The 13585-nt window shown below is 42.2% G+C and overlaps 1 protein-coding gene across 1 annotated transcript in view; it reads right to left on the bottom strand.

Moving 5' to 3' along the window:
* Positions 1 to 11516: 11516 nt before the first annotated feature.
* Positions 11517 to 13585, bottom strand: part of LRRC4C (leucine rich repeat containing 4C) — a 2543-nt gene continuing 474 nt past the window's right edge. Inside the window, exon 2 of the mRNA XM_010145562.1 lies at positions 11517 to 13585. This exon is cut by the window's right edge and continues 14 nt beyond it. Within this exon, the coding sequence (XP_010143864.1) occupies positions 12003 to 13585 (1583 nt within the window). The 3' untranslated portion in view covers positions 11517 to 12002.

The raw sequence follows: 13585 nt of genomic DNA, 5'->3' as shown, positions 1-13585 counted from the left end.
CTTTCCCTTCCGTAATTCTTTATTAATAGGGAGTATCTTAAAACTAACAAACTGAAGTATGGGGAACCAAGCTGTAACATCTTGTCTGCAAAAGGCGGGAACTGTAATTTTGAGCATTGAAAAATCCACCCCCACACATCCCAACAAAATTTATTATATGCCCTTAAGATTATTCCTTTTAATTCTTCGGAGGTAGTGAACCCATGCCAAGCTGAACATTTGTAACCCTCCTGGAGACTAAGCAGCTCCTGTGGAATCACACAACAGCCCTCACCACAGATCTGGCGCTGCTCCCCTTCAGACTCCAACTGCAAATTCCTCACAGCACTGGGAGGAAAGTAAATTGAACTCTCACAAAGATTAGCGAGAGCCGTTTCCAACAGACAAGGCGTGAATAACTAATACGGTTCTTACATCTGGCTACCTGGACTACAAAGTCACCCTGGCTTTATTACCGGGAGTCCTCGTACATCCATCACAAAAGAGAAGGTAAAACGCGCTTCTGTGTTCAAATGAAGGTACAGATTTAATTTACTGGATTTCAGCGGTGCACGCGGCTCTTCGCAGCACGGTTCAGTTACAGCATAATTCAACTCTTTGGTTATGCTGATGGGCAAGCTACGCTTTTCTTCCGCACTGCAGCTAGATTGATTCATTGGCAAATAGATGCAATTTAATCGCTTCTAGACTCTATGGCCTCCAGCACAAAAGAGGGTTAATAATCTCAGAAACCTAAATGCATTTTAAGTGCTGACTATTTATTCCAAAGCGAGATTTCAAGTCTCTTGGGTACTGCCTCACAATTCCTGTTTGTATCCTCAAATAATTATCATCCAAAATGTACTTAAAACAAGCTCAATCTATTTCTTTATCTACTCTTTGTGACAGCAATTGCATTGAGGGATGCAACATAATTGTGTTATTTCAGGCAATAAACCAGTCATCCCCCACAGAAAAATAATCAAGCAATTTAAAAAGTGGTCATGGTTGCCTGAGCAGCCAGATTCTGATTTTGAAAGACCTAACTACATCACCCGGAGTACTGCTTTTTAAGGGAAAAGCATCTTGCAAAACAAATCTTACTTGGGGGTGTGGGGTGAGGCGGGAAGTGTTGATTGGTTTTGTGAGCACCTTGTCTGCTCTCTGGAGATAACAGCATGAGAAAGTCCTAAATGAAATTCTAGGAATTTTAGGAAACGTCAGAGTTTTGCTTCCCACCACAAGTTTACACACAACTTTATTGTTAATTTACTAGGACACCGCGAGAAGTATGCGAAGCAGGAGATAAATCCTACAGAGAAGAAAGCAGCTGGAGAAGGCTGGAAGATAGATGATAGCTACATGAAGAAGAGTGTGTTCTTCATTGCATAAAACTTATCTATGCAGTCTGCACAGCCTGGCCTGAGCACTGACTCCAAGTGAAGTAGAGAGACCACACAGACCAGCCGTAAGTCGGGATCTGTGACTTTGTCTACCAAGTATTTCAAGTTCTTTGGTTCAGAGCTGACCTCATCACCTCACAAGTGTTTAAGCCAGAGCTGGCTGTTGCAGTAACAGGCGCTAGCACTGGAATCTGGACTCTTAAATGCAGTATCACTATCCTATCGTGGAACACAATTCTCCGAGTTGAGTGCAGGACTCGCTGGTTTCCACATCTTACCATAAGTCAGGCCAAGGGAATAAAGTATTTTACTGCTTTCACACATAACTTTGCCTCATTATACTTCCTTGACATTAGAATTATTTTGTAGCAGTAGCAACGTGACAAGATTAAACATCAGGCCTCTCTATTTTGGAAAAAAATAGAAGGAAACACAGTTTCTGGGTAACTTTGCTCCTCAGTTCTCATAAACGAGGAGTGCAGCAGCGCTGGGGTTGCTAACATCGGCAGGGAAGAATATCCTTGTGTTTGAACACTAGAGTTAGGATATATTTGTCTTGCTTCTGTGTTCTCTACCAATTGTCAGAGCAGCACTGGATTTTAAAAATACCGATTCTACAGCACGGGCTCTGTTAGCCCACGTGGCTGAGGAAGCAAACTGCTTGAATAAATGTATTATGGAAATGTATTCAACCTGGGTTAAAGGAGCTGGACATTAGGCAGTCAGAGAATTATGTTCAGCCTTGAAGAGTAAAACAGAATAATAAATAAACAATAAAACCACCTTTCTGATCACATGATTTATCAGTGAGCTCAGAGATTTAGTGCCAAGAATAAAGACACAGGTTTGGATATTAAATTCCAACTATTTCTTAGAAAAGTCATTAATGTTAAAGCAACAACAATCGGACATGGTAGGACACTTATCATAGATCCTGGAGGCCAGGGGGAAGTAAAGCATCCAGCCAGTGAAAGGGAAAAGAAGAGAGATGACTTTCTACCCTTGACACAATGTAATTCACCTGCTCGTTGTCCCAGAGCACTTCATTATAAAATAAATGTCACGCTTTACTAATGGGGACCAAAGGCAGCCTGAACTTTGAGGTCAGCCTAGCAAGGCCACTCCCCACACTGAGAGCAAAGATGGTAAAACATGTTAAACTCCAAAGCCCAAGACTTTAAAAAATATGTGTATATTCAAAATTAATTGGTTTTCTAAGCAAACAATTGAAACTAGAATTATTTATAAAGCAATCTCCCTTGTTGACTGTGCCCTTCACTCACCTCTCTGCTTGCTGCAAACTCTGCAGCACCTTGAGTCCCAGCAAATTCCTTTTTTCCCATCACAGAAGGGCAATGCTCAGGGCTACATCCCTGCAGGGTCTCAGCAAGGTTGTTTCTCTTCCCATCTCCTTGGGACAAGCCCCTGCTCTGGTCGGGGAAGCTGCCCCTGCCCCAGGTGCTCAAATTGAGAGGAAACAACTCAGACACCTTTTATCACCACTTCCTCCTCTAACAGCTGAGGGAGGGGAGGGAACTGAGAGTCAGTGTTTGTCAGCTGCCTCAAAGACCCTCCTGGAGAGATGTGGGAAGCAATTCAACGGCAACTCCTCCTTAGCCCAATCAGCATCAATATCCATGTGAACATCCACTCTGGTTACAGGGAGGTAAGTCCTCCTTCTCTAACACCTTAGCTGAATAGATCTTCCTGAAGACAGAACACTTTAGCTCACATTTAAGATAAGGTTGAAACAGATAAGGCTCAATGTGCTCCTAAAAGGGAAAAAAACAACACACAGCAATCGGCAGCGCCTAAGTGACTCAGAGGAGCTTTTCTCTGGGAGGCAGGTGGAAGCCACTTCCTACAGCTGTCCCCAGGCGAGGTGTATCCACCCCACCCGTGTCTCTTCTGGCTGTTCCAGGCGTTTGTGCCTGGACTTTCTCTGCACCCCTTTCCTTTCCTTCATCACACATCCATGGAGTAACACCTTAACATCAGGTATTTTACTTGGAGATCATGACTTGTTGACCTTTCCACTCGAAATCCTCTGGACTCTTACCTCCAGGACAGCTGGACCCTGTCCACACCAGAACTTCTACCTTTGGTGAGAGCTTTTTGCACCTTTCCTCTTCTGCCACGCGCGCCAGCGGGCAGCCAGCCACCCAAAGAGACATGCGCTGCATCTCCCCTGCTTTCCAGAGCACACCTGCTGAGAACCCCCAGAGCCACAAGACACCGTACGTATCTATGTAGATGTAGATCTACATGCGTGTGTACTGAAGAGAAGGGAGTTTATATGGTTTTAATCTTTTGGGCCTTGACCGATCTATTTCTCCTGATAGTGTTTTTTCACAGGCTCTTTATACAAACATTATGTGGATTCATGTGTGTCCCAGAAGCAAAATCACCAACTTCTTTCTTCTTGTCAGTACTTGTGCCATTCCTTGGAAACATCCTGAGAAATGAAATCGAATAAAGAGAATTAATCTTATCAAACAGGACTGCAGAGCAACACGACTTCTGTAAGGGATGGACAGAGAGCAGCTGGTATCCGAACAAGAGACAGACAGTGACAACTCTTTCGTTTTCCCATAACTTACCCTCCAAAGACAGGCTCTTTGCTGTCACCGCTGTGCAGCTGCACTGAGACAGAGCAGCTAAGATGGACACTAGACTGAAGATAACCGAGGCCAAGCTCAGGAGGAAGAACTGTTATACTCTACTGCAGTAGAGAAGACACAGGCATTTCTCATACACTTCTGGTACACCCTTGAAGTCAAAGCTGCAACGCTGCTGCAGTGAAGCGATGTGAAGGACTTGGTTCTCAGCCCAACAGTTCTCTTAAATAACATTTTCAAAGCACAAAGCATTTTCCCGACTAAACCATTACAGCAGCACACGCCTGATCACAACTTTAAAATTAAACTGGAGCGACAGGCCACTACCAGTGGACTAGATGCCACAAATCTGCACAACTGTGAAATGCTGGCACCATTGCTAGTAATGGGCTTCCATAACCGGGGCTATCAGTACTTAACAGTCCTTTTAAACCAGACCCCCAATTAACTGTGGTCAGCAGAAGAAAAATCCATTTAAAAACAGGCTGGTCCATTCCTTCCGTGATGTTGACCCAATGCCAGCCTTGCAGCACCACCACCAACCACGCATGAAATACAATTGCAGAAATCTTCATCACCAATAGCTTTCAGAAATTTTCAGTAAGAAAACAGCTTAATAAAAAAAAAATCAGCTTTGTACTAAGTTTAGAGGAGACACGAGTGTTCTATTCAGGGATAACACCTTCCCAGGTGAAGATCCACACACAAGATGAATGATCTCATGCCTGTCAGGCTGTTCAGCTGATTTTGCCATAGAAGCCTAAAAAATTTGACTTCACAGTGTTGTGTTGTCAAGCCTGGAAGCACGTGGTGGACAGTCATTATCTTCCAGCCCTCCATTGAACTTGGTCTTTGTGTGGAGGAAAGATGCCTGATGACCTCATGGTCTGACTCTAAGACATAAATAACATTACGGGGGTAGGGAATGAGAGCAGACACTGCCATGGAGTTGGGGACGGTACACAGCGGGGCAATGCAGGCCCACTTCGAGCTTTCGACTGTGTATCCTGGAGAAGACAGATCATTAAAAAAAGATGCAGCTTTTGAGAAAATATATAGAGTGGAAACTGAAGGTACAGAAAAAAGCTGAAAAGGTAAATAAAGGCAAGGAAAAAGGCTTCTAGTCTGAAACTTAATAGAACCTACAGAAAACTTATTTGGTGAGTGGAGGAAAAAAGCATCTCCAAAACCTAAAGAACCATGAAAAAAATTACAATTTGGGCTTCCTTTTGTGACAGCAGATTAGAATGAAATTAAAATAGTAAGGACACACAGATCCTGTGCCTTCACAAACTTCATCATAGAGTCAAGTTTTCTATCTTACCATTTTATCTCCTTAACTTATACCTGTTTATAAAGGAAAAGGAACTTAAAACAAAAAGCCAAAGCACACTGCAGAATTAGCAGATGTTTCACAAGGTATCTTTCATTTTTTCCAAAATTCTAATACCACTTGTGTTAGCCAGGCAAAACCATTATCTCCACTTGTGGTGAGAAAGGGGAGAACATGTACAAATCAACCTCTTCTTAGTTCCTAATTAAAGACTCTATTACAGAAGATAATCCCACCAGAACAAAACGGAAAGTTCTACTAAATGAAACATTTCTCTACTACCCTCCGTGTCCAGTCTAGTCATCTTAGTGCTTCTCCCAGATTCATTTCAAGGGACCGATTTAAAAATCGGCAGAGGTTAATATTGAAGTGGGGTTTACACGCAGAAATTGCCAGTTGGACGCTCCCAGAATGCAAATTTCCACTTTTTCTCTTGGGAAACTATTTTCTACTCCTGGAGCATGAGCAGTTTGATTGGGTTGGTTTCTTTTTTCCCCCCAGAATTCCAACTTAAATCTCTTACTACAGGAAACACTTGGTACGGGATCATAACCCCTGAACAACCCTTGGAGACTAGTTTGACCCGTACAAGTCTAAAGACTGATGCTTTTATAACCTTTAAAGCAGCCCCTCAGACCGTTTCCACTGGGGTTTATTTAGAAGGCATTCATCAGCGTGCTCAACTATTATCCAGGAAACCAAATGCATGAAATGAGAAGAAAAAGGACAGAACAACTTCTCACTGCTTTTCAGCTTCCTTCTTCTTTGTAATCTTTGTTTTCCTCTCCCTGTAGCGCTTAGTTATCTCCCCCGGACTCTTCGCTCCCCATTACCACTGCAGTTTATTTTATTCTCCCCTGTCTGGCTCAGCCCTTTATTATTTCATTGCTGTCTCAAGCGGGCCAAAGCTTCCCTTTCAGTGCACGATTGATCGCTTCGCCACATGTGTGTCAGAAACCAGCAGGGCCTTGAAAAGGTAAACACCCAGAGCCAACATCTCTCCAGGTGGAAACAAGCGACGACAATATTTCCAGCAATAGTTACTCATACCCATCCTGATGGAAACACCGCTGACATGGGGAAGAGAATTTCTTAAAAAAAAAAAAAATAGCAGAACAAAATAATCTCTGTCATGGAAGTCTTAGCAAAACCCATGGTGCTTGTCAGGGTCTCTGTGGAATTTATTCAGTCTGATAAGACCTTGGTGACTTTGCCGAGTTCTTAATGAACAAACAAAAAAATAGGGAGAAACACTGTTTGTTTAGGCAGTTGCTTTCTAGGAATCTGAGACCACTGTTAGTAATTGTTCTGGGTTTATATATAGCATAGTTTTATACAATGTGCAATACCCTTCTAGTCTGAACATCCAAAGACGTTGATATTTTTTCTCCAGCTCTTTAAAAATCTGATCAAATCCTTAATCGCAAAGAAAGGTATGTTCCAACAGGAAAAAATCCAACAAAACTATTTCAGCCTGAAGGACAGTTAATTACCACACAGCAGGTGATCACCAACCTTAATCTTATATACAGTACGAATAACATACCGATGATTCATGAAACTGCCTGGCAGTATCAAACAGGAACAAGTTGTTTAGTGGACTTAAACACCAAGTACCCAGATCTGCAGAGGCTCTGCTCAGTAACCCAACACGGACCCATCGTCTGGCCCATGGGATTTCAGTCCCGGGAGGGGCTGGAGAGATGGGCGTCTCGGGATGAGACGCTGAGAAAACGATAGCGGAACAGCAGCCCAGGAGGACAGGAAAAAGGAAACCCTGCCTGATATCACGGGGGTGCCGTCAAAAACAGAACGCAGATTCCCACCTCCTTGCTCAGACAACTAACTGTCCTTTCGAGGAATTAAATGAGCAAATTAAATCAAATTGAATTACACGTTACAGAATGAAATTAGTCGTAGGGGTTGGATTAATTCTGCGGTCTGCTACCTCCAGTTCTGTTCTACTAGAGTCTCTCTCAGCTCATTTATCCATATTTCTCCCTTTTTGGATTTTCTTCTTTTATTCCTTTTATCCCTCTTGTAGAATCCCCTCCAGTGGGTGGAGTTTGGATGACTTAGCAGAGAGTTCCCTTGTATGCTCTGCCTGGGAAACTGTTCCAGAGCTGGAAGCTCTGATTACATCACACATGTACCACAAAATTTAAGGAGAGACCAGAAAGCTCTGGCTGGGACAGCCAGAACTCCTGCACAAGCCGAAGGATACACTGAAAAGTAACTCCAGTGTTTGAACTTGCAAACTGTGCTGTTAGAAAAGATGTAAAGATTATCTGGGACAAGGACTCTCAATTTCTGCGTTAATCATTCCATCTCAAGCTACTTTCAAGTCCAACAGCATTCTAATTTCTTCTATTCTTTTTACTAAGGTTTCCTATTTTTATGTCAGATTTGGTTTTCGGAGTTCTCAAAAATGACAGACAAAAAATGAACCAAAATTAACAGAGAGTCTAGGTGCAAGTTGGAAACCAATGAAAGCAAGGACTAAAACCAAGAAAGATTAAACACAGTATTTTTTTAACAGATTTCGCTTAAGAAAATCCTGACTAGTTCTTATTGAAGCAAATAGCACATTGGAGCTATTGCAGCACCAATCCCATTTCTCTTAATACTGAAAAAAGCTTTCCCAGACTCCTTCACACCTGCGTTAGCATTTGGTCAAAATACGACTTTGCCATTTGTGTACAAGTTAACGCTGTAGATCCGTAATACATAAAACCATCTCTATCAGGAAACGCCCACCACTACCTTCAGACTAACCATAAACTGAATTATAGATGCAAGTTTGAAATGAGAGGGGTTTTTTTTTTGGCCACGCCTGCACAAATGAGAAAAAGACGCATTAAATAGTTCTAAATGAAACAGGTTAAATTAAATAGATGCATTAAATAAAGAAACAGACACCCAGACAGTGAAGTCTAACCCTTCTTTTTATATCTTGAAGAAAAGGATAAATTATTTGTCATTTACTTCTCTTGGTATGAAATTGCGAGGTAGCTGCTAAAATCTCCTAGACCTTTACTGGCTGGACTTAGAAAAAAAGTGAAAAATACAGATATAAAAAAAAATGCTGTACTTAGCTCATGGAAAAAATGGAATACAAACTCCAGAGAAGGTTGAAGAAGATTCTCCATTCTTCTCATTGAAAAGGCCACAGTAATGGTCATATCTGACATAATTACAGCTTGTGACAGCTGTTAGGAAGTATTTTTACAAGCTTATGAAGCTAGCACAGCTAAGTACAATAGTAATTTAATTCTCTTTTCTCTAGCGCTGTGATCAGCCTGTAACACCATCAGTGGGGACAGGGAATCTTGAAACCATTACATATAATTTTTAATGCATTAGAATATTTTAGCAAAAAATACAATTACTGTAATAATTTTCATATATTTAGACCTTTTCAAAGTAAACTACAACGCCCATCTTGTACGGTGAATTGAGCGGAACTCACTCGCTTTGCTTTTCACATCTTACTTCTGCACAATGTAAGATTTGTAAGACTTGGTGACAATTCCTGAAAGAAAATGGTTTGCGCTTTGTACTTGTACAGGACGGCGGGCAAACATCTCCAAACTCCATCAGGTGAACTGAAGAATAATCCATCCTCTCTCATGGGCTCACTAGACAGTAACCACATGTAACCACAAGTGTTTTGCACAACTTTTTTATATCATACACCATCTACAGTGAGGTCACCCGCAAGAGAAATTCCATTAGCGCTCTCTAGCCGTTGTGCTGCGCCATGCAGGAGACCCGGCTTCGGCATCTCTGGAGCTGGTGGCATGTGAGTTGGGCACCAAAACGAGAGCCCAGCACTCCTCTCACTTTATCACAGAGCTCAGTTCATCATTTAACCTGTGATGTTCTCTGACTCCGGTATTTAAGTAACGTGCAAAAGTACCGGCTGTTTTATAGAAGTAGGAAGGAGTTAAAATAATCTCTGTGGTTCCAAGAAAGACAGGGAAGATGCTGGGAAAATCGTAACTAATATGGTTTCCATGTAACAGATATATACTCACCCAACCAAAGACACCAAAATGCTTTTCCTTTATGCTTATTATGAACAAGCAGGAATACCTGATTTTTTTTATTAGCCAATAAAACTGGAATATACTGATATATACGGATATACTCTTTAGAACAGGCACTGGTATTATTTTGCATTACTCCAGAGCAGAATAAAGTTTGCCACTGATCCAGTGCCCCACTGGGCAACAGCCATACCCTTTTTTTTTCCTGAAAGGCCTCCTAAGCATAACCTTTCGGAGTTAGTAAAAACCTCCTGAAAACCAGAAAACCGTAAGTGCTTCCACAAACACTGGTGACAGAGTAACTGTAATTTTTTAACACAAACTCGCTCATTCCAGATGGTCCAGATTTAGGTTTCCTGGAAAGAATTTTTTCAATTTTCAGACAAGCATCAGTCACGGACATAATGTTACTCAGCAGATGGGCAAAGTACAAACAGCAATGTGCGACTGCAGTGGTTCTGTACAGACGCCATCGCAACGCTTCAGAGGAATCACCAGCGACATGCTCTGATGCACGCAGAAGAACCGGGCAAAGCCAGGAGGGACAACTGCAACATTTCACATTCAGGTCCATCTTTGTCCTCTGTTAAAATGCCCTTAGAGTAGATATTATTTTTCATGGAGTACATCAAAGGATAATGCCTTGCCAAATGTTTCTTTGAGATTATTAGGGAACTTTGGGTTTCACTCTGTGTTGTGCTTATCAGACTCCTTGCAGGGAGTGATTCATTGTCACCCATCTCCACTGCGTCCTCTTGACTTCTTACCACAATATTCACCCGCAACCTTGAAAACTGTGTCCAACAAGAGATATTTATCCCCTCTACCTAGCAGAGATTCCTTCTTAAATGTACAGAATAAAAGCATCCTGTTCAGTAGGGTCTCCATCCTCCACGCACTTGCATACTACAAAGCTCCCCAGAGATTTTGGTAAGAACCAAGACCACTCTTTACCCGGCATAGGACCCTGTAAACTCACAGCGAGGGTATTTAAGGAAGCAAACAGGTGAAGAGACAGTCAGAGGTCATATATATGATTCCCTTTCCCAATGTAAATCGCCTTAAAATGCTTCTATTCAGTTGCCAATGCATAAAGCAGTTTAAATTGGCAGAACTTCTCCTTGGAAGAACACAGTGTGCTGAAGTTTTCTCGTGCAAAACCTTCCTTTCAGCTTTCCGCGTGCATGGTCGGCACCACCCCTACATCAACCAGCTAAATCCAGAGACTGACTAGAAATAGAAAGGAAAAGGATGTGCCTTTCCTATCAGTCAATGGGCCTGAGTTTAAATTAATGGTAACTGGTGACACTACATGCAAACAACAGCAACCCGGACTCTCCTCTCATTTGGCTGACTTTGTTCTTTCTATTTTTTTTAAACCAAAATCCTCAGCCTTCCTCCTGGGAGTTACTCCGTTAACAGCATTCTGATTTCCTTTTGCCCATAGGGATGCAGCTCTGATTCCAGGTATTCATCGGTCGCTCACCGCACTTCACATTTATGTCTGGGAGTCCCAGAACAACCCAACTGGAAACCACTCACTTTGATACAAATATGGATTTTCTTAGTGACAGTCATAAATAACAAAAACCAGAACAAACTTCTCAGCTTCGTCTAACAAATTCAGGGGTAACTGAATCTCCTCACAAAACTTCTCCTGGCATAGGGAAAAAGATACGAGAGAGAACTGAAAACACCGTTAGAAGGAACAATCTTAATCTTGCGTTGTTTGCCAGCACGCTGCTTCCATAAACTGAACTAAGAGTTATGCCATTCTCCAGTCACGATCCAAAACGGTGTCATTATTCTCCTTAAAGTGACTGTGTTTTGGACCGTCACCGCAGAATATCATACGAGCTTTAACAAACTGTGGATGTTTAAAGCCACACTAAAAATGAGCTATATCCAAGTACAGAAAAAAACCAATATTTTATTTATAATCTTAGTTTAGTGTTTGAACTACAAACTCTGGTTCTAGAATTGTTTAAAAGATCATGGGTTTTATAGGTTTTCACAAGTAAATTAATTTCTTGGGTTTGTGGTTTGTTGTTTTTTTTTTTTACTTTTTCTTCCATTTTTTTCACAGAACGGTGCTTTCGGTAAATACAGAGCAAATCATTACATGGAAAAAAAAAGCTTTGCTTGTTTGTTTTTCTCGCTTGTAAAGTTGTCGTTATTACTCCATTCTCTATTGAATAATTTCAAAGAGGGCATGAGAAAATGCAAGAAAAAAGAGAAAAAGTGACAAAATAGACCGAATCTCACCACTAGAATTCACCATAAAAATTCCCAAAGTGTAACAGAATTCTTACAAAATTTCCTAGACCAGTTCTTTTAGGGAGTCAAGATCTCCTATGAAAAATATGGCAAATGGGAGTCAGGGGAGGACGGGGAGGAAAAGGGGAACGAGGAGGGTAAATAAGTGCAGCAAAAACAGGTTCTGAGGAATACACATAATTTTGTCTGCTTTAGATCACAATAGAATTTTTAATAAATAAATTTCTTTTTCTTTGTAAAGACACTTTTTTGAAACAGTAGATTTAGCCCAGTCATTTGTGTCATCTGTTTTATAAACCATCTTTTGTTGTCCCCACCCCCACCCCATAATGTCATAAATGGTTCAGATTTGAGTCTCTTGTACATTGTCTTTCGAGTTCATTCGGATCAATAACGGTTCATGCACTGAACTGTGTATTGAATTTATTGTGTTAACTGTTGTTGTGTGGTTGAAAGGAGACTTGTAAGAGTTATAGTGATTGAGGTGCTCATGCTCTATCGCGGGCATGGGCAAGTGACTCTCTAGGGGTGTGTCACCTGTAAGCTCGTCATCCACATTAATGATCTCTACAGTCCGCGTTGGAGCATGATGGTTCTGCCGGTGATGCTGTTTCCTCATTTTGTAGAAAATTACCAGCATCACAGCAGCCATAAGAGTGATAGCCACAAAACAACCAATTATGATTTTGGTAGTCTTCATAACCTCATCTATTCCCGGGATCCCGTTGTTTGCGTCCGTCACAGGAATGGTGAACGTTTTTTCTGTTGATCTTGTGCTCTGTGGAGTGAGTGAGGTTGTCATGTTAGTGGTCTCCCAGTTGGTAACCGGTGTGGGCCCAACCTGCTGTGTGGTCTGTGCCTCATCCTGAGAAGGTTCCACAGTCTCTACTGTGACGGTTGAAAAGTACGTGTAACCAGGGTTATCCAGGGCAGTCACATTCAGCGTGGCGGAAGCTGTGGTATTCCCAACAGAGTTACTCACCATGCACGTATACAAACCCGTGTCCTGCACAGTTACCTTTGTAAAATTCAACGTGCCGTCGCTCAGCACAGCAATCCGAACTCTGTACGCCCCGTGCGTCATGACAGATCCATTTGGAGTAATCCAAGATACAGAGGTCAGAGAGGTTGATGCCCGGCATTTCATCTCTGCAGCCATGCCTTCTGTGACGTTGAGGTCTGCTGGTGGCTCCACTATGACTGGAGCATAACACGTGAAGTAATTCAGGTCCAGCTCACCGATGTACCTTCCTTTTAAACTGGGAGGTGTGTGGCAACGGGCGCAGCATGCAGTGTTGGAGGGTGCCTTGTCTTTAATCCACCAGCTGAGCCAAAGGATGTCACAGTTGCAGTTCCATGGATTGTGATGCAAGTGGATCCTCTCTAGGCGGAGCGGTGTGAACAGGTCGTGAGGCAGTAGTGTTAGATTGTTGTGTGCCAGGTTGATCTCTACAAGTGACTGAAGGTTATCGAAAGCATTCCTTTCTATCACTTGAATCTGGGACTGTATCATCCACAGTTTCTGAAGATGCATTAACCCCTGGAAGGAACCTGGCCGGATGGCAGTCAGGTGATTCCCAGAAAGATCTAACTCATCCAGTTTTACAAGCGGGGTGAGGTTAGGAATTTCTCGGAGATTGCACATGGCAAGGTTCAAATACCTCAAGTTGGACAGACCTTCAAAGGCACCTTCTGAGATGTATGAAAGCCTTTTCAATTCCCCCAGGTCCAACCTCCGGAGAGAAGGGATTCTGTTAAAAGCATAAGAAGGGATGCTCTCAATGGGGTTGTTTCTCAACCACAGTTCCTTCAGTTTTGACAGGTATACAAAAGCCCCATTTGGGATAGTGGTCAGACGATTGTCAAAGAGTTCCAGAGTGTTGAGATTGGCCAGACCATTGAAAGCCCCTATTTCAATTGTTCTGA

The sequence above is a fragment of the Buceros rhinoceros genome, unplaced genomic scaffold, assembly GCF_000710305.1.
Source record: "Buceros rhinoceros silvestris isolate BGI_N320 unplaced genomic scaffold, ASM71030v1 scaffold14741, whole genome shotgun sequence".
Taxonomy (NCBI): domain Eukaryota; kingdom Metazoa; phylum Chordata; class Aves; order Bucerotiformes; family Bucerotidae; genus Buceros; species Buceros rhinoceros.
This window is presented reverse-complemented; position numbering and strand designations above follow the sequence as displayed.